Source organism: Aptenodytes patagonicus, chromosome 22, assembly GCF_965638725.1.
Source record: "Aptenodytes patagonicus chromosome 22, bAptPat1.pri.cur, whole genome shotgun sequence".
Classification (NCBI taxonomy): domain Eukaryota; kingdom Metazoa; phylum Chordata; class Aves; order Sphenisciformes; family Spheniscidae; genus Aptenodytes; species Aptenodytes patagonicus.
The window spans coordinates 5127413-5147074 of record NC_134970.1 but is presented as its reverse complement, the minus strand read 5'-3'; the positions used below and the strand labels follow the sequence as shown (position 1 = coordinate 5147074).

At 65.7% G+C, this 19662-nt stretch overlaps 2 protein-coding genes across 3 annotated transcripts; one reads left to right on the top strand and one right to left on the bottom strand.

Moving 5' to 3' along the window:
* Positions 1 to 516: 516 nt before the first annotated feature.
* Positions 517 to 5131, top strand: SMPD2 (sphingomyelin phosphodiesterase 2). Of its 2 annotated transcripts, none has more exons than XM_076358263.1 (11): positions 517 to 558; positions 1591 to 1693; positions 2117 to 2213; positions 2335 to 2411; positions 2688 to 2781; positions 2870 to 2959; positions 3312 to 3394; positions 3612 to 3744; positions 3818 to 3922; positions 4005 to 4161; positions 4391 to 5131. In XM_076358263.1, the coding sequence occupies exons 2-11, from the start codon at positions 1644 to 1646 to the stop codon at positions 4732 to 4734; spliced, it is 1230 nt and encodes a 409-aa protein (XP_076214378.1). In that variant the 5' UTR covers positions 517 to 558; positions 1591 to 1643; the 3' UTR covers positions 4735 to 5131. The 2 variants fall into 2 exon arrangements, with proteins under 2 accessions (XP_076214378.1, XP_076214377.1); XM_076358262.1 differs by having other exon boundaries at positions 541 to 558; positions 1345 to 1693.
* Positions 5121 to 19530, bottom strand: MICAL1 (microtubule associated monooxygenase, calponin and LIM domain containing 1). The gene is made up of 26 exons (XM_076358266.1): positions 19463 to 19530; positions 14461 to 14668; positions 14106 to 14384; positions 13088 to 13295; positions 12857 to 12973; positions 12561 to 12659; positions 12327 to 12482; positions 12007 to 12107; positions 11471 to 11728; positions 10915 to 11030; positions 10706 to 10832; positions 10367 to 10439; positions 9726 to 9876; positions 9464 to 9651; positions 9244 to 9353; positions 9106 to 9160; positions 8935 to 9008; positions 8408 to 8576; positions 8236 to 8318; positions 7687 to 8131; positions 7491 to 7567; positions 7221 to 7319; positions 7002 to 7095; positions 6819 to 6918; positions 6655 to 6728; positions 5121 to 6553 (listed from the first exon to the last, which is right to left on the bottom strand). The coding sequence occupies exons 3-26, from the start codon at positions 14364 to 14366 to the stop codon at positions 6423 to 6425; spliced, it is 3366 nt and encodes a 1121-aa protein (XP_076214381.1). The 5' UTR covers positions 14367 to 14384; positions 14461 to 14668; positions 19463 to 19530; the 3' UTR covers positions 5121 to 6422.
* Between the last annotated feature and the right edge of the window lie 132 nt (positions 19531 to 19662).

The following is a 19662-nucleotide window of genomic DNA, read 5'->3' as shown; positions in this document are numbered from 1 at the left end:
CTCCTAAGGTGACCTGGGACTCGGGAGCTAATGGGAGATGATGTCCTGGGACGAGTGGGATGTCAGGGAGGATCCCGCAGGCCTCCAAGGAGATGGAGGGAGGGGGCCTGAAAAGGCAGAGCTGCCGGGGCTGCTTTGGGAAGGTGCAGAGCAGGGCAGCCCCCTGCACACCCCCCTGCCAGGGCTGACATCCCACGGGGTGAGTGTGTGTGCGTGTGTGAAGGGGCATCCCCAAGGGAAGAGCTGTGCGAAGCCGCCCTTACCCCAGGTCCCCCCCGGACACCCCCCGCTGCCCCCCCGCCCCGCCTGCCAACATTACACCCGCCCCCCCCCCCCCCCCCCCCGCCATCGCACCCCACCATTTCCCCCACCGCACCCCAGCCCCGTCCCCATTCACCCCCCCACCGCACCCCGCCCGCCGCCGCGCACCGCCTCCCGGGGCCGGCCCGGCCCGCTCCGGCCCCTTCCCCTTCCCCTTCCCCTTCCCCTTCCGCGCCGCCGCGCTGCCTGCCGGGACGCGTAGTCCCGCGGCCCCGCGCCGCTCTCGGCCCGCGCCAGGTCCGGTCCCGCTCCGCTCCGCGCCCCCGGCCCCGCTCCCCGGCCCCGCGCCCCGCCGCTCGCTCCGCGTCCCGCTCCGCGCTACCTCCCCCCCCCCCCCCCGTCCTCTCCGCTCCCGCTCCGCCTGTTGCTCCGCGCTCCCTCTCCCCGCTCCGCCTGTTGCTCCGCGCTCCCTCTCCCCGCTCCGCCTGTTGCTCCGCGCTCCCGTCCCGGCTCCGCTGCGCTCCCCGCTGCCCGCCCGGTCCCGCGGGGAGCTGGGGGGCGGGGAGCGACCCCGGGGGGGGGGTGTGTGTGTGCTCAGTCCCGGTAGGAGACGCCGGTATTAGCACGGCTCAGGGACGGGATGAGCCGCTCGGTAATCCCGCCGGGGCAGGGGGAGCCCGGCTGCCTGCGCCCGGCTGCTCGTCCCCGGCTGCCCGCACCCGGCTGCCCGTCCCCGGCTGTCCGTCCCCGGCTGTCCGTCCCCGGCATCCTGGAGCCCCGGGTTTGCTCTTTCGCACTTCGAAAATGGGCAATCTCCCCAGGAGAGAGGCAGGGGAGAAGGGGGGCTGGCAGAGCCGCCAGGCAAACAGCGCTGGGGCTGCTCCTGGAGCTGCTGGGTCCTCCGGGGTTTGGGGGTCTTCAAAAGTATCCGTGGGCTTCCCAAGAGGGGAGGTGGGTGGTGGAGTGTCCCACGCCTGTGCCTCGCAGCCAGGGTTAAAGTCCTTCCAGGGACAGAACTCGCTGACAGACAAAGGGTTTGAGCTCTGTACCCCATCCCTGGCCCACCGGTGTCCCCATCCGCAGGATGAAGCGGTCACCTGTGTGGTTTGGGCATATGGGTCCCAGTCTGGGGACAAGTTGGGGTTCAGGATGGACCTCGCGGGCAGGAGAGGAGGGGACGGCGTGGGCCATGCTGGAGCACCCTGAGCGCTCCTCCCTCCCGGCCTTTGCCTCGGCTTGGCCCCTCCACCGTGGCAGCCTGGCTCCCCGGCTCTGCCCTGCACCCTGCACCGGCTCCCCAGGGCTGTCACCCCTACCCGCTCCCCGCAGGACGTCCCTCCGCCCAGTGTTGCCCTCCAGCCCCTGCGAAGCCCCGGCGAGCGATGGAGGGAGATTCCACCCTGCAGCTCCGTGTCTTCGACCTCAACTGCTGGTGAGTCCAGAGTTTGCTGGGGCCGTGCCGGGCTGCGCAGGTGGGGACGGGGACACCCGCACCGGGAGAAGGGTCCCACCTTAGCGTCACCTTCGTGTCCCCTTCTTTTTGGGGTCGCACCGCTCTCCCAGCCCCAAAGGGTCATGAGGTGCTCAGCTGAGCAGTGCCCCCCCGTCCCCTCCGTGCCTGCTCCCCCAGAAAAGGGCCCCCCATTCGCACCCCAACCGGCTGCCTCAATTTTGCAGGCAGGAAAAGCTGTCCTCAAACAGCCTCCCCGCACCTCCCGCTTGTCCCCCTGTCCCTGCATGGCCCTTTCCTCCTCCCTTCCCATCTCCCCCAGCCTGCATCCTGCCCATATCAGTACCGGGTCCCGGTGTACCCCGCCCCCCCCCCCCCAAGGTCACCGCCACGCCTTTCCGGCAGGGCCATCCGCTACCTGAGCAAACGGCGGCAGGAGCGTGTCCGGCTCATCGGGGACATGCTGCGCCAGGAGGGCTTCGACCTGGTGCTTCTCCAGGAGGTGAGGGCAGCCCGTGAGCCGAATGCGTCCGTTCTCGGTCTGTGAGCCGTGAGATGAGTGTGCCCGTTCTCAGCCCATGAGATGAGCACACCCGTTCTCAGCCCGTCCCACTGTTCTCCAGGTGTGGAGCGAGCGGGACTACAGCGACCTGAAGGCAAAGCTGGGAGGCTGCTACCCCTTCTCCCATTACTTCCGCAGGTGAGAGGGGCCGGGCCAGCCCCCCGCCCCCCCGGGGCTGTCCATGGGGCAGTGGCAGGGCTGTGCCATGTCCTTGGTGTTTGCCACATGGAGAGACCAGTGCGGGTGCTGTAGGTCACCTCTGTCACCGTGGAAGACCCCACGCCTGGAGAGTGCGATGCTCACGGGAGCACACTGGGACCCAGGCATCTGGGGAGCCCCCTTGGCTCGGGGCTGGGGGGAGGCAGAGGTGGGGGGGAGACCACGCTTCCTCACTGTGCTTTTCCCCTCCTGCAGCGGGGTGATTGGCAGCGGCCTCTGCGTCTTCTCCAGGTTCCCCATCCTGGACACCCTCCTCTACCAGTACTCGCTGAACGGGTACCCCTACATGGTGAGCGGGGTGGGGGGCACGTGGCACCGCGGGGCCCAGCCCCACGGAGCCTCACTGGCCCCGACCTGCTCCCCTTCCCCTCTGGCAGCTCCAGCACGGGGACTGGTTCTGCGGCAAGTCCGTCGGCCTCGTCGTCATTAAGATTTCTGGGATTGTCTTCAACGTTTACGTCACCCACGTGAGCACCCCGGGGAAGGACCTAGCACGGGGGGACGATGGGGAGGAGGGGGATGAGTGGCCGTAGCCCTCCTTCACTGTCCCCTTGCTTTAACCACTGCTCTGCACCATCTCTCCCGGGACCATGCACCAATCTAATGAAATATTGCTCTGGGGGGGGGACAGTGACCCACAACCTTGCTGTGCAGTGGGTGAGCATCCCAGGCTGTCCCCAGAGGGGTGGGCTGAAGACAGAGGGGTCGGCCAGACCTCAAAGGGATGGTCTAGAGGGGCTGGGTGGGTTTGCAGGGAGCCCTGGATCAGGGCAGGTGCTGGCATGGGGATCACGACCACTTTGCCCCTGCTCTTGCCAGCTGCACGCCGAGTACTGCCGGGAGAAGGACGCCTACCTACCCCACCGCCTGGTGCAGGCCTGGGAGCTGGCGCAGTTCATCCGGTGAGCAGCCGTGGGGTGGCCCACGGGCCCCCCCGCTGCAGGTCCCCAGGGTGTGTGTGGTCACCCCTGCCCCTGGGGCTTGCACTGCAGAGAGCTCCCAGTTGCACCAGTCCCACCCAGGAGCATGGCTGGGGAGCACCGAGGGGGGGGGTCCCAGTAATCCCAGTCCGGCGCGGGGTAGGGTGGGGAAGGGGGTTAGCCATCCCCGTCCCCGCAGACACACCTCGAAGGCAGCCGATGTGGTGCTGCTGGGAGGGGACCTGAACATGCACCCCGAAGACGTGGGCATCCGGCTGCTGCGCGGCTGGACGGGGCTGCGGGACGCCTTTGCCGAGGCCATGCGCTTTGAGGTGAGCGGCAGGGGGTGAGCGGGGTCCCGGGGCACACCGAGATCCCCCCACACACCCAGGCCCTTCCTCTTAGGGCTGCGAGGACGGCTGCACCCTCATCCCCAACAACTGCTTCACCGTCAAGACAGAGCTGCTGCCCTTCCCGCTGGGCATCCGCATCGACTACATCCTCTACAAGGTAACGAGGGGCCCTCGGCCACTGGCTGCGGGTGGAAGGGAGGGGAGGCACCGGCGTGACCCCCCCCCGTCCCCTCGCCCAGGCCGTCTCCAGCTTCACAGTGAAGTGCGAAGAGCTGAAGACCACCACGGGGACAGCCCCGGGCATGGACATCCCCTTCTCGGACCACGAAGCCGTGATGGCAACGCTGCACATCCGGAGGCAGGGACAGGCTGCGGATGGTAACCTTGGCACAGCCGGTAAGGTGGGGGGATGCTGCCAGGGTCCCCCATGTGCTGGGGGGGCTGGTGGATGGACTGATGGGAGTTGGACGAAGATGGAATTTTTGGGGACGTTTCCCTTTGCTTAGGGCATCCCTTGGGGTGCTGCTTGTGGAGGGGTGCACGGACAGGGCAGAGCGGCGGGGATGGGGAGAAAAAGGGGTGCGGGGAGGGTGCCACCCTGCTGAGCCACCCCTGTTGCCCACAGAGCTGACGCTGGTGGACGTGGTGACGGAGGCGCGGACGGAGGTGGGCGTGGGGCTGCGGGCAGCGCAGCGGCAGCGCTACTCCACAGGCAGGATGGCTGTGCTGGCCCTGCTGCTGCTGCTGCTGCAGGCAGCGGCCGCGCTGGGCACGCTGGTGGGGCTGGCGGCCGGGCAGCCCTTCCCCAAGCTCTCCTTCTCCCTGCTGGCCTTCTTCGCCATCGGCATCCTCCTCCTCGCCACCGGCCTCCACCTCTTCCACACCATCGAGGTGAAGATGCTGCAGGGCACCGAGGAGCAGCTGCGGATGGCGCTGCGGACGCTGCAGGAGCATCCCAGCGACGGCTGAGCCGGGGCCATGGGTGTCCCATGATGTTCCCCCTGGCCCCATCCTGGCCCCTTTCAGTCCCTTTTTCTAGCTGACGTCTGGTTTTAGGTGAGCAGCGCTGCGGCCGGCTCGGTAGCGCAGGTTCGACAGCCGCCTCACTGGGTGAAATTAAGATTTTTTTGGGGGGCAGATTCGTCACGTTCGCCCCCGTGGGAACCACGATGGAGGCGGGTTTTAATTGTTGGGTTTTTTAATACACCCTTTCTACCCAGAGGGACCCGCTGGCATGGCCAGGAGGCTTGAGAGGCTCAGCCTCCCCTTGCCCGGGGTGGCCTCGGGAACTCCTGGTGAAAGCTGGCGACTGCTCCGGCAACCAAATTTTACTCGGATAGAAAATAAAGGCGGTGTTTTAGCCCTTGGTGCTGGGCCGGGGAGGCTTTATTCGAAGGGATTGGGGGGGTTGCAGCAGGATAGTAGGGCTGGTACAAATGAAAGGCAGATGGGAAGGTGTGGGGAGATGCTGAAGGGAGTGGCAGGACGAGGGCTGAGCGCGGGGTGGGTATTGCTAACAGAGGAGCCCACACCCGGGACCCCCGTGCCCGACACGGCTAGGGCTGCTGTAAGCACCATTCGGCCGTGGAGGCCACCCCGCAACAACCGGGGACTCCGGAAAGGTCGGAGAGGTCTGTGCAAAGACCAGTTAGGCATTGCCAAGCAGGAGGAACTCCAAAGGGGCAAGGAGGACACGTCCCTTGTCCTTGGTGTCACACAGTGCCAGCCCATGGCACAATCCTCTCGGGGAGCTGCTGGACAAAAAGCCCCTTCCCCGGCCCTGGGGCTTCGCAGGGAGGTTTTTGACGCTGGTTTCCTGCAGCAGCCAGGAACAGTGTGGACGTGGCACCCAAAAGCAGCGATGCAGAGCGGTGGGATCAGCCCAGTCTGTCTGTCACTGACCCCACTCGTAGAGCCTGATGTCCCTGGCTGGGATAGATGTCCCTGGAAGAGATGGATGTCCCGGGCTGGGATGGATGTCCTGAGGTGGCTTCCAGGGGCTGCTCCTGACGCTGCCCCTCCACATTTGGCATCTCCACTGTGACTCGCCTGTGGTGGCTGCAGTCGCACCCTCGCTGCTGGGAGCGAAGCCCTTTGGTGCCGGGGGCATGGGGCTGGCCGGGTAGCGGCTGCTGGGAGCCTGTCCTGAGGTAGCCAGCGGTGCAGCTCCAGCATCAGGGGCTCTGCTGGACAAAACACTTCCAATGCCCTGGCCAAGCCTCTGGGCAGCATCCCCTCGAAGTGGTGACAGCTGTGGGACCTCCTGTGCCGGGCGAGACCCCACTTCCCTGTGGGGCTTCTTCCTCCTGTAGCAAACCCCGGGCAGAGCCGCCGCAGCCCCCATGTTTCGTAGCCCCCTGCAAATCTTGTTTTCAAGCAAGCACAAGGCAAAGGCAATCCAGCCAAGCACGGGGATGCCCTCTCTGCACCCCAAAGCTGGGGTGCTCCTCGGTGTCTCCCCACGCGGGCGTCCACCAGCGGGTCCGGCCCCTCCATGGCAGGCTTTGGCAAGCGGGGACCTGGATTCGCCGCAGCAGCTGCCTGCGGGCAGCTCAGGCATCACCACGTTCAGAAGCAGCTCAGGGTGATGCTCAGCCGGGGACACACACCACTCATCCCCCCTGGGGAGGAATCGGCGGGTCCTGGGGCTGCACGGATCATGCCTGCAGCTCGCTGAGCCGCTTTTCCTCCTGGATGTGGATGAGGACGTTGCGCTTGTTCACCACCTCCAGCAGCTGCACCAGGATCTCCTGCTCGGCTGCGCGATCCTCAGGTGTCTTCAGGGATTCTGCGGGAGCAGGGGGCTGGAGCAGGGCTGGGTGGGCCACAGCCCTGACCCCATTCCCCCCCACCATGCACAGGGATCCCCCAGCACATGCCGGCACTCACCCTCCCTGTTCATGTAGCACCGGAGCTTCTGGTCGAGCTGCCACTGTTGCTCCTCCAGCTTCAGCTCCTGCACCCTGCGGGGAGGGAAGAGGGGTGCTGGGCTCAGGGGGGCTGGGGTGAGCCGAGCCTCTGCACCACCCGGGGAGCATCCCCCCAAACCTTACGTGATCATGAGATCCGACTCCTCGGACATCAGGCTGTTCTTCTTCTGGACCAAGTACAGCAGCTGGTTCATCCACTGCGTCTTCTGGTCGGCCGGGGTGCCTGCAGGGCGGCAAAGGGGGCATGAGCAGGGCACAGACCCCCTGGACATGGGGATCACAGTGCCCTGTCCACCCTGGCCTTACCATCCTCATCCCGCAGTAACTTCTCCAGCTTGATGCCCTGCTGCTCCAGCTCCCGGAAGGTCACCTCGATCTCCTCCAGCCGCCTCTGGATGGCCTGCGAGGGAAGGGCAGTGTTCGCCTGCGGGCCAGCACCTCCCAGCACATGGCCACCGGCAGCGGGATGGAGGGGACGGGGGACAGTGCCAGGCTGGAGATCTGGCTCTCCCCCGTGGGGCTTACCTGGGCTTTGCAGAACCGCTTCATCTGGGCTTCCCTGGCCTGACGCATCAGTGTGCGCTTCCAGGTGGGGTATTTCTCCTCTTTCCCCACGTCCAGGCACTGCAAAGAGACGGTGGCACAGGCAGCGGGGTCAGTACCTGCACCAGGCACCTCCTGCCCCAGCAGCCACGGCAGGGCTGGACCCAATGCCTTGGTGAGAGGAGACACCAGCAAGAGCCTCAGCCACCACCCGGGCTGGTGGGGCCACCGGTGCTCAGGGAAAGCACTCACCGACTCTGCCATGATGCCAAGGTCTGCGCCTTCTTCCTCCTTCTCCTCCTCTTCCTCACTGTCACTCTCCTCCAAAGCTGCCCCAGGAAAAGAGCCATTTTGGGCCAGTGCCTCATGAGCAAGACATGGGGCATGGCGGGTACCAGACGGACCCACAGCCCTGCTCAGCTGGAGACTCCAGCTTGCAGCCACCTACCTTCCTCCACGGCCACTTCCTCCTCCTCCCAGGCATCTTGTCCCTGCCACAGGGCAGGGAGGACCTTGGGCGCTGCTTGGAGCCACAGACGAGCCGGCTTCGGCGGCGGCTCGGGCTCTGCTTCGCTGGTGAGGTTCAGTGTGGACAGCTTGAGCTTTTCCAGGGGCGTGAGGATGATCTTCCTCCTGCCCCCGCTCTCCTCACCCTCCTCTGCCACCCCTTGGGGCTCCGGTCCAGGACCCTCCTCCTCCCTCACATCTGCCCTGGACTGTGCCGGCAGCTCCTGCTCCTCCATGTCACTGGCATCCGCAGCATCCTCCACTGCCCCAGGCTCTTCCCCCGGCTGTGGGGCTGCTGGTGGGGGCTGCAGGGGACCGGGTGCCCCCTCCTTGGGGGACACAAACAGGCTCCCAGCATCTGAGGGCGGGTGGGCGGCAGCGGCATCCTAGGGCAGAGCCAGTGGTGGAGGGGGGATGCAGCATGGGGCCGTGCCCGAGCATCCCCCTCCACATTCTACCTTTCCCCCATCATCTGTGGGGATTTACTTACCCCATCGGGCAGTGCCGGGGGCTCGTCCTGGGGCAGGTCCATGCTGGGTGGATTGGGGTAGTGAAGTGAGCAGTAAAAATGACCTGGGGGGGAGGGACACAAACCCATGTGATGACCTGCAAGGTGGAGAAGCCTTGCCCCGAGCATCCCCTCTCCCCAAAACCCGCCTCACCATCCTCCTCGTCGAAGGTGTAGTCGCCCAGGCGCAGGGTGGCCCCGCACTGCCAGCACTGGAAGCAGCCACGGTGGAAGAAGAGTCCCTCGGCGCTGGCTCGCTCCAGGATGTAGACGCGGCGGCCGCAGAAGTAGCAGCCGTCGCTGCTCTCCCCGCGGGCCGGCGGCTGTGGGGGGAAGAGGACAGGCTGGGGTGGCACCGGGGTGCTGGCACCCACGTTGCCCTGGGGCTTTGCCGGCAGCCCAGAAGGTTCGGGGGGGGGAGCTTTGCCCCTCTTGCAGAGGTGGGTCTGGGTGCTCAGGATGGGGTTGCTGGCACTGGTGAGGGAGCGGCAGGTCTTGGCTCCGGAAAACAAGTTGGGTCAGGAAACAGGCAGGGAGGAGCCGGGAGCCCGTGGGCGTTCGCTTGCGCAGCCCTGGTCCCAGCCCTTGGCTCAGCCCCACCAGCTGCCGCTGCCCCCCCAAGCACCCACCCCACCCGGAGCTTGACCCCCCCCCCCACCTGGGGATGACACGAGGACCGACCTGCCCTGGGTCCGTCGTGGTGGGTTGCAGCGGCTTGTGGGCACCGTCCAGAGTGTCTCCATCCAGCCCCGCGTCTGGCTACGAGCAACCCGAGGGGAGGATCAGCCCCCCGCTCTCTTCCCAGGACAGCTGCATCCCGGCAGAGCATCCCTCAAGGCGCCCGGGGCAGACCCACCTCGGCGTCCCTGCGGCTCCTCTTGGCCTCAACATCCTTCTGAGCGCTGTCCTGCAAATGCAAAGGGAGTGGCTAGGATGGGGAGCGGGGACACGGTTTTGGGGTGTCACGAGGGTCTGGTGGGGGGCCCTCACCTGGGCGTGCTTGTGTGTCAGGTTCCGACTCTTCTGCAGCTTGCTGAGGAAGAGGATGGCCCCTCGCGTGCCCAGGGGAGACAGTGGCTTCTTGCTGACCTCCTCTGCCTCTGCACAGAGGGGACACGGCCATGCTGGTGGGACCCACCCTACAAGGGGGGGCACCCAGCCAGGCCGGGTGGGGCTTGGGGTGGGATAAACCCCCTCCCAAATCTCGCACCTGGAGAAGTCTTGAAAGCTTCATAAAACTGGCTGAGGTAGGTGATGAGCCCCAGGCGGCTGGGCTCTGTCATGGCGGCCATCTCGGTGCTGGAGAGGACGGGCTGGATGCCCAGCTCCTGCTCCGCTGTGTCCAGCATCATCTGGTGGGTCTGGATGGGATCCTGGGGGTCCACAGAGTCGAAGTCCCTGTGGGAAGACACGGGTGCCATCAGGGTGGGCTCTGCAGGGTGGGGGGTCCCGGGGAGGTCCCAGGCACTCACACCAGGTCGGGGCGAAAGTGGTGGATGAGGGCGCAGAGGGCCAAGCCGCTGGTCCAGGAGGTGGTGAAGTTGGTCACCACCACGCCACGGTACCCAGCCGTGCTGGTCTGGCACCAGCTCAGCAGCTCTTCGTAGGCATCTCCGGAGACCGCTGGGGAGGCAGCACACGTGTCCCCATCCTAAAGAGGCAGGGGACAAACCCCCCAGCCCGCTCCCCCCTCCCAGCATCAGTATTTTAGAGGGGAAGGGGTCCCACGGGAGTGACATGAGACCCCCCCCCCCCACCATGCAACCACCCCTCAAGGCTCGGTAAATGGGTTGATAAAGCATCCGTCAATATTTCATGGCTCAGCATCAGTGCGGGCAAGAAGGAGGGGGACAGCCTCCCCTGCCAGAAGGCAGCTGGGGGGGCTGTGTCCCCACAGGGGCTGTGGGCAGAGGGAACGGAAACCAGTGGTGCCACCGGGATGGAAACGCAGCCACCACTGGGAGGAGCGTGGCGGCCGGCTGGACACCAGCCAGGGCTCGAGAAAAGAAGGATGGAGAGTAAAATCAGGGCAGGAGCCACTCTGGCATGGGCTGCCGGGACGAACGGGAGGTCCTGGTGCTGGGGGGGCCGTGGCAGGACCGGCTGCTCCTACCGGTGCTGAGCCGGTTGTCGCTCTTCCTCTTGTGGTCCACCTCCACCATGCCCATGAGGTAGAGGTCCCGGACCTGCCGATGGGGAGACGCCGGTGGCAGGTCACCACCTGCACAGAGCCAGCGCAGGGAGCTGACCCCGGCAAGGGGGACACCCGTACACCCCCACACCTCCCCAGAACCACCCGCATCTGCAACAGGCAATGCATTAAATGCCCTGGGGACCAACAGCTTCAGCCTCACACCCTTTGGGGACAGGGGACCGTGCAAATTGGTGTCACCCTGACCACCGGGGAGGCCGGTCTGGATGGCTGCCCCATGGCAGGACCTGGGCCGGGTACCTGGTTGGCTTTGATGGCCTGCAGGTTGATGTTGGGGTAGCGCGTGGCCGGGTCAATGCTGTACTGGCTGATGTTCTTGTTGGTGTTGTCCGGGGAGGTCTGCGAGAGGTGCTGGTAGATACTCTCCCTGGGTGCAAGGGACAGGGCTGGGCTCAGTGCCACCATCCTTGCCCGGTCCAGGACTAGCCCAGCAGGATGGGGACACTCACCTCTCGGCCAGCACCTCCAGCGGCGGGGTCCCGGCTGCCCACCGCCGCACCATCCACGCTGCGTCGAAGGCAGCAAGGAAGCCCCTGGCCACGCCGGTGCCCAGCGGCCAGAAGGGCTGCGAAGGGAAAGGCAGAGAGAGACAGGGCTGGAGCTGCGCGGCTGGTTGGGGCGGCTGGGAGGAGGCAGGGAGCTGCCGGGCTTGGCCGGAGATGAAAGCGGGGAGCGGCAGCGGGACGCGCAGGGAGCGGACAGGCGGCCATCTCCTCCCTGGCCCCACGGCTGAGCTGACGCTGCTGCCGGTGTGGATGCGTCTGGGGAGGAGCTGGGCTGCTCCTCCACCTTGAACCCCCCCCGATCTCTGGTGGGGCCAGGGAAGGGGATAACCCCACCAAAGCATCCTGCTACCGGGACTTGGGGAGCCTGCTCCCGGGGATGGGGTGCACCGGGCAGTCGGGACGAGAAGCGCTCAGGGAGGGGGAACATATTGTGACCAACGCATCTCGTAGGGAGAGGGGAAACTGAGGCACATGGTGGTGCTGCAGGGGGGACCCTCACCTCCACCAAGCAGTCGCCCACCAGCCCGAGGAGCAGACGGGCCCCGTTGTGCTCCCGCACCAGCGCCGCATTCTCCGAGCGCGTCATGCAGGTGAAGTCGAACATGTCGACGTCCGGCAGGTCCCGGTGATTGAGGGCAAACTCCAGCTTGGGCAGGCAGTAGTTGGTGGAGAAGTTGGCAGCTTCTTTGGCATAGCTGTGGAGGGCATCCCGGTTCACGTTCTCCGGGGACAGGAGGCTCTCAATGTCCACTTTGTCCTGCGGGGATGGGGATGGGGTGAAGCCGGCCGGGATGCGGGAGGTGGTGTTTGTCCCCAGCCTGGGTGCAGCCAGCTCTGGGGTGAAGCCGTGCCACCGGGCTTGGGGCTGTGAGTCCCCCAAAAGGAGGTTTTCCCCCGGCACAGGCAATGGCTGCCGAAGCCCCCACCATCCCAAGGGTGCACGGTCAAACCAGCACCCATGATTTGCATCCCACCCTCCAGGCTTTCAGCCGCCCAACACTATGGGATCCCGGAGCCAGATCCTGCCCTCCTCACCTGGAGGATGACCCCCTTCTTGAGCAGGCTCTGCTTCTTGGCCGTCATGACGAAATAGTGAGTGTCGTCCTTGTAGTAGACGATGTTTTCCAGGTCGATGCCTGGTGATGGGGAAGGGGCTGAGCTGAGCCACGGGGCAGAGCCGGGGCCACAGGGAGCCCCCGCACCGGGCCCAGCCACCAAATGTCCCCTGCAACGGGGCACCATGTGGGGACAAGCATCCCACCACACAGCGGACATCCCAGGGCTGAGCCTCCAAGTTGCACCGGGGGACACACACACCCCCAGGCAACCCCCATGCCAGGGCCGGGACCACCTACCTGTTTTGTTGTAGAGGTTTTGGAAGAACTTCTGGTTGTAGATTCGGGCCACGCCACTTATCTCGGCCACCTCCACCTCAGCCCGGCTGTGGCGGTTGATGAAGTTGGTGGTGATGCCGATGGCCAGCTTCCCCCGCGTCTCCTTCCGCTTGAACCCTGCGGGATGGGAGAGACATGAGCCTCCACCTGATCCCCCATACCGGTCCCGGGGGTGCAGGGACCCGCTACTGTCACCTTCGGGGACAAATTTGCCGCCGCCAGCTGAGATGAGGACGTCGAACTCGTAGTGGCTGAGGGGAGAGGAGCTGGGCTGCAGCACAGCCTGCCAGCCGCCTGCGGGGAGAGGGACGGTCATGAATGTACTGGGTCTCAGCTGGGACCTGCTCCGGGGCAGGGGGAGAGGGTTGCACCTCATCCCCCCCAAAAAAGGCATGCCCTGGGCTAGCAGAAGGACTGAGGGGCTCAGAGCAGCCACCCATAGCCCTGTCCTTGTCCCTGGGGATGCCACCTGCCCCACAGCGATGCTTTACCCTGTCCGCCCGCCTTGCCCGAGGGGGGGGCAAGGCCCTTGAACTGCACGTTGATGTGCACCTCCACCCCCAGGAGCAGAGCCACCTTCAGCAGGATCAGCTGGAGCTGCCGGATACCTGGGAGGGGAGAGCGGGCACTCAGGGCTGCACCCCCCCGGTCCCTGGGCTCCCCGCAGTGGTGGGACCCTGGGGGTGCAGAGCTTGCCCCCCCCCCCCCCCCCCAAAACTCACTGATGTGGTCCAGCGTGCCGGTGCAGAAGCGCCCATAAAATTTCTTGGCGCCCAGCGCCCGCAGGTCATGGATGGTGAAGGGCCAGAGGTGCAGGACGTTGTTGCGGGAGAAGGAGTCCCGCTTCTCCACCAGCACCACGCGGGCGCCCAGCAGCGCCAGCTCGATGGCCACCCGCAGCCCGCAGGGGCCGGCCCCCACCACCAGGCACTGCGAAGGGAACAGGCAGCATGAAAGGGATGGGTACCCCCCCCCCCAAGAAGCAGGGGTTTGGGTAAATCCCCAGGGAGCTCAGCACCACCACAGGCGGCATCTCCCCCCTTCCCCGGGTCAGGATCTGGCCCTCCGCGCTATTCCCCTTTTCCCCCAGGTGCAAGCACTGCTTCTCCCTGCAAAGCGGGGGGCCCTGGGGGGGTGCCCCCCACCTCCCCGGCTGCCTGAACCTTGCCTTTGCACGGGGCAATGGCAGCAATTAAAGCGCTCAGCGAGATAAGGCACACACGTCTCCTGCCTGCTGCAGCCCGGAAACGGGGAGATTTCACCAGCAACAGGCTCAAAACCAGGACTCGGGTTTGATCTCCTGCCAGCCCCTGCACAGGGCTGGGCGGACGACGGGGCACCAGCAGTGGGGACAAAAGCCATCAGCTCTGGGACAGGGGGACAGAAATAGGATCCCCCAGCCCCAGGGGGACATCCTACCCCGGCATGCTCCTGTCCCCCAGAAAGGGCTTGGCAAGTCCCTCTGCCCCTTTGCAGGCCCCCATGGGATGTCCCCAGCGAGAAACAGCCAGGAGGAGGAAGGACGCCGCTGGCTGGGTGGCACCGAGGTGGCATCACACCGTGGGGAGGGGAGCGGCGCTAATCAACACCCTGTCCCATTAAACCCCATCAACCTCCCGCCCGGCACATCCCACATCCTCCCAGGGTGGGGGCCAGGGTGGCCCAAGGGATGCTCTCACCCCAGGGACAAGGATGCAGGGCAAGGAAAGACCCAAACCCCGCGCCCCGTGTCCCCAGTACCTTGGTGCTGGCACAGGCTGTGCCCTGGTCATAGTCCTTGTGCCCGGCTTTCTTATCCAGCTTGCTCCACAGGGCCTTGGCACTCCAGTAGTTGAGGGCAGCCTTGAGGCCATGGTAGAGCTGCAGCCCACTGCCCTGCAGTCCCAGCTGCTGGCACAGCTCCCTGAAGCAGCCCAGCACCTCCTGGCACTCCCCGGCACGCAGGAACCTCTCGAAGATGGCATGGGCCGGGTTGCCCGGCTCGTCGGCCGGCACGCTCATCCTGCTTCACCCGGCAGCCTGGCGAGGGATGGCAGAGATAAGTGTGTGGGGGACCCTCCTGGACCCCCATCCTCAAACCCATCCGATACCAGACCTGGTGTCTCGGCGCAAGGTTTCCCAGCCGGGGGTGTCGTTGGGTGATAGTGCCACCAAAATAGGGGCCCTTTCCGGCAGCGGCTGGCAGAGCCTCCCCCAGGTGCTGCACCCAGTGAGCCACCGTGTCACCCTGCCACGGTGACGTCAGGGGAGCGGACGGGGAGGGTGGCCGTGGCAGCAAGCGGCTTCCTCCATATGGCGTGAACCTGCAGCAGCCGAGAGCAGAGCGAGGTGTTTTGGAGCAAAGACGCTGTTTCCTTCTTCTTCACCCTCGGCCTTGCCAGGAGAGGGATGGGGAGGGGGGTCCCAGCCGCAGGGACGAACCACAGTTGCCCCGAAAAACAGCAAGACCCAGCCCCGGGGCAGGAGGGAGCAGGATTGGACACATCCCGCCAGCTTGGCTTTTGCAACCAGAGTGGGGCAAGTTTCCCCCCCCTCCTCCACCAGCCCCGGCATGGGGCGGAAGCAGATTAGCACAGAGGAAGCACCAGTGGGGAAACCAAAAAAAGCCAAACCACCACACGAACGGCCCCATCACACCAGGGAACCTGCGGGAGGAGGGGTGCAGCGCATCCCCCCCCGTGGGCACCCTAAACCCCCCCTGCCCCTGGCATCTCCCAGGGTCCAGCACTCCTTGCATCTGCCTCCCGCTCCTGCCACCGTCCCCCCAGCACCATCCCAATGCCACCCTCTGTCTTGCCAGCCCGAGCATGAAGCACAAAGCTTTGCCCTTTCCAGCCGTTGCCACCAAGCCCCGGGGCTGGGAAAGCCTCCCCCAGCCCGGCAAAGCAGCTGGCGGAGACGCGGGGCTGCCAAGGAGGAACCGGTGGAAAGGCTCGGGAAACCTGAATGCTCCTACCTTTGAACCATCGCTCTTTGCCCTCTCGCCGCTCGGCGTTACTGTCGGGCACACGGCAGCACCCCGAAGGCGGCAGCTAGCCCCGGAGCAGGACACCAGAGGGGGAAGGACGCTGCGTCCGAGCTAAGCTGCCCTCGGTGGGGCAGGGGAAAGGAGGCATTTAAGCCTGGGCTTAAGTTTTGTCTGGAAAGCCCAAATTCTAGCTGGGTTTCAAGTTTGGTCTCGCTCCAGCAGCTTCTGACACTGGCACGGCACTTTGCAAGGCCAGCTGGAGTCACAGAGGATGCAAAGCACTTCTGCAGGTCACCTTCCCTCCCAAGTATCACAGCCAGGAAATCCTGGCATTTTAACCTCTTCCTTCCTGGGCAGACACAAGGATAAAGCATCCAGCCGGGCCGCAGCGGGAGCAGGCACCCACCAGTCCCCAAAGTGGCAGCATGGGGACAGAGGACACAACCGATGCATTCATGGTGTGGCTGTGAGACCCGGGGACAGATTTCAGCTCTTCCCCCGAGTGGTGCCAGCCCTCTGGTCCTACCAGCGGGACAAAATGAGGAGCCTGGGGAAACTGAGGCAGCGCTGCAAACCTCACCGGAGAGTGCAGGCATGCTGTCCCACCAGCCACCCGTCCTCCTCCTGCGGGAGGCTGCCCGGGCAGCCGTGCTGGCTGGCGAGGCTCCAGTGCCCCGTGCTGCCTGGGCATGATGGGTTTTCCCCTGGGAGCTCACGTTACTGCACTGGCGCCTGCCAAGGCCACCATGCAGCAGCCCCAGGGCGATGGGGCAGAGGCAGCTTCCCCGGGCTGGGAGCACCCGCTCCAGCATCACCAGCCCCTGGCTCTGAAAAAAAAAAAAACCCATCTCAAGGCCTCGATTCCCACCCAACACAATGCCGGGGGGAACGTGCCACCCTGGAAAGCTTTCCAGCCCCGGCGCTTTGGCAGGGAGGCTCGCAGGAGGCAGAACAACAAGCCTTGTGTTACACCAAGTTTCCTACGGAAATGATGCTCCTGTCGGCACACTGCGTCCCCTTTGGCATGCTCGAGGCCCCCCAACAACTGCAAGCAAAGACAGAAACCCCCACGGATACTTAGTTCCTGCAGGTTTGATGCAAACAAACAGCTTTCAGCCCACAAAAGCCAGTGCCGGCGAAGGAGGGCACGGTGCTGAGCCAGGCTGCCTCTGGCTCCGCTCTCCCCATGAACGCCTTTTGCATTTCTTCCTTTAAAACTGCTCCTGCGAGCTGGAGGGAGGGGCGGGGGTGGGGGGGGCTGCAGCCAGCCCTGACTCAGCTCATGAAGGCTCTGGTTGGGGTGGCTGCAGACATGCAGCCTACGAGGATGTCACCACCGGCACACATGGAGCATCCATCCCTGGAGCAGGGACATCCCATCCCGCTTTGCGGGTCGGGGGCTCCCCCCTGCCCTTGCACGGAGAGAAGCAGCCCCTTGGGAAATGGCGGGAGGTGGGGAGAGCCGCCCCGGGGGTGCTGGGCTGCTGGTGAGCTCACATGTCTCCCAGGCACGTGGAAATGGGGTTGGAGAGGACGCGGCTCCATACGGAGCTAATGAAAACTGGGAGGATTTCCAGCAGCAGCAGATCCCCTTCCTGCTGAGCCTCTTGCCTCGGTGCTGCGCCGGTTCCCAACATGGACCAGGCTACTCCGGGTCTGGGATCCAGCCTGGAGACCCCCGGGCCAGGCTGCTGAGCCGGGCTGGACCCCGGGAAAATCCTTCCAGCAACTTCAGGGATAGCCCCAAGGCCAGCAGGCAGGATGGAGGATTTCTTGTGGCTGTCCAACAGCTTGGCCAAAGACCCTGCTTTTGACCGCTGGCTGAGCTGGGCCGGTGCCGCAAAGGGGCAAAGGCGGCGGGCGCTGCTCTTCCCAGCGTTACTGTGCTCAGGAGAAACATCCCAGGCGTGGGACTGGACAGGGAGATAGCCTTGGCCAACCCCATAGAAACCTGCCCTAATTTAGCTGGCTTTTAATCCTTGGAGGGAGGGGAAAAATCCCTGTTGGCTCCTCTGGTTTGAGCCGGCGATGTGGGTGCATGGGCACACCCCAACTGAGCCCCCCCTTAGCAAGGCCCCAGCGTGGAGCTGTGGGGAGAAGGGCTAAAGAGAGGGGACAAACCTACCACCAGCACTGGCAAGGGCAGATGCCGGCAGCTGCAGGGATGGGGTGTCGCGGTGCAGGGGGTTCCCTTTCAAGGGTGCATAAATCCCCCCTGGAAAGCACACGCCAGAATCCCCCCCTGGAGGTGCAGGTCCCAGCCTCAGCTTCTGCAGCCACCGGGAGCAGAAGTGGGTACTTCTCCGGGGCATTTTGGCGTTGCCCTTTGCAGGGGACCCACAAGCCACAGCCCAGCCACGTCCCAGGGAGCCCTGGGCAGAGACAACACTTGGGGGGGGGGGCGGGGGCAAACCTGCCCCCCCCTATTTTGGCTGCTCAGCTTTGCCCCCCTGCCCAGCACCAGCCCCATGGAGGGAGCTGCCTCTTGCAGCCGAATTTTGGCACGACGGGAAGTCTGCTCATGGCCAGGCCTCGCATCCCACATCCTTTTCCTCCTCCTGCTTCTCCTTTGCCCCCAGCGACAGCCGTCCCCGCAGGGTCGGCAGGAGACATGTGTTGGGGTACGGTGGTGAACCCTGGGTTCGGTTACCCAAATGTACCGGTGCCTTCATCCACCCCAGGCACAGGGGCTGGGGAACGTGTCCCCTGGCCTCAGCCCTGGGATGGGGCACAGCCCCAAACCCCCAGCTGGGGCTCGCTCCCGGGGGGCCCATGAAGCATCCCTCCCCCTGCACCGGGCGGAGGGGTCGGGATGGGGGAAAGGTGCTTAGCAAAGCTCTTCCCACCCCATCCCACTTGGCACTGGGAGCACTGGTGGTACTGGGAGTGGAGTCGAGGAGGAGGAGGAGCCGGGGCTTCTCTCTTTTCCCTTTGTCCTGAGGGGGAGCAGAGCCCAGGGGCTGGAGGGGAAAAGCAGCAAGGACGGAGCGGGGGGGGGACCCCGCTGCCCCCCAGGAGAGGCTTTGGGGAGAGGGCAGCCGGAGACAAAGCACTACCCCGCCACCGAGCATCCCCTCTCGGCATCCCAGGGACGCGCAGGACACGGGCACGGCGGGGCTGAGCGCTCTCCCCCCCCCCCAGCACCCCAAAATCACCCCTCGGTTTTGGCAAACCCCCCCTATACCCAGCTGGCGCAGCAGGGCGGGGCCCGGAGCGATGCTCTCCGCGGGCGGAGGGGACGGGCGGGCGGGATGCTGTCCCCTCCGTGCCCGCATCCGAGCCGGGGGGAGACACGGGGCGGAGGGAAGAACAGGACCCTGACCCCCACCCACCCCCAGGGATGCTCTGCCCATCCCCACCCCCCACTCACCTCCAGAGCCTCTCGGAGGGGGAAACTGAGGCACAGCCCGGGGGGTGGGGAGGGTGGGGGGGTAGGGAGGTGCTCGGGGCTGCTTGCAGCCGGGCGAGGACGAGCAGGAAACGGGCTCCGGCTCCGCAAGCAGCTGCCGGCTGGCCCTCCCCCTCCCTCCCTCCCTCCCCCCCCCCCGCCCCGCTCCTCCCCTCCCCCACGGCCGGGGGGACCCAGGCGTCCCGGCTGCTGGAAGGCGGTGCTGGGAGCAGCCCAGCTCCGGCTCCGTGCCGCTGCAAATGTTGCTGCAATTGGGTTTTTGCAGTGATGGAGGCTGAACGCGCTCCCCCCCCTTCCCCGTCCTCCCCGCACCTCCGCCCCCCCCCCCCGCGAGTGGCAGCCCTGCCCTCCCCACGCCGCGCCGGGAGGTCTGGAGCAGGGGACGCACAGAGCAACCTCGGCTGGGGTTTGGGGTTTTTTTTTTTTTGAATTTCGGAGTGAGAAAACCGCCTTTTCGCAAAGCAAACTAAAAGATTCAGGTGATGAAACCAAACCGCTTCGCTTTCCGCCCCGGCTCTGCTCGCGGCGCCGTACTTCCCCCCCCCCGCAGCCAGAAATAGAGGCCAGGAGGGAGCTGCGGGCACAGGGGGGGACCCGCTCAGTGCCAGCCCCGGACCCCGACCAGTGTCCCAGACCACCGCAGCCCTTGTGGAAACTTTTGGGATGATGTTTCCACCCGGGTCCCCCCGCGTGGGAACGGCCCCAGTGGGGTGAAGGTACCTTGGGGGCAGAGGATGGAGCCGCCGGGGTCACCGAAGATCGCTCCTTGGCCGGGTGCTTTTTGGGGTTTCCTGGTGGCGGCGTCTTCGGGGTGCTGCTGGCCGTTTGCCACATGCCAGGGCGGGCGTCACGGCAAAGGGGCTCGCGGGCCAGTGACGCACGGGGACAACCTGCCACGAGGCTGGGGACGGTGACTCAGG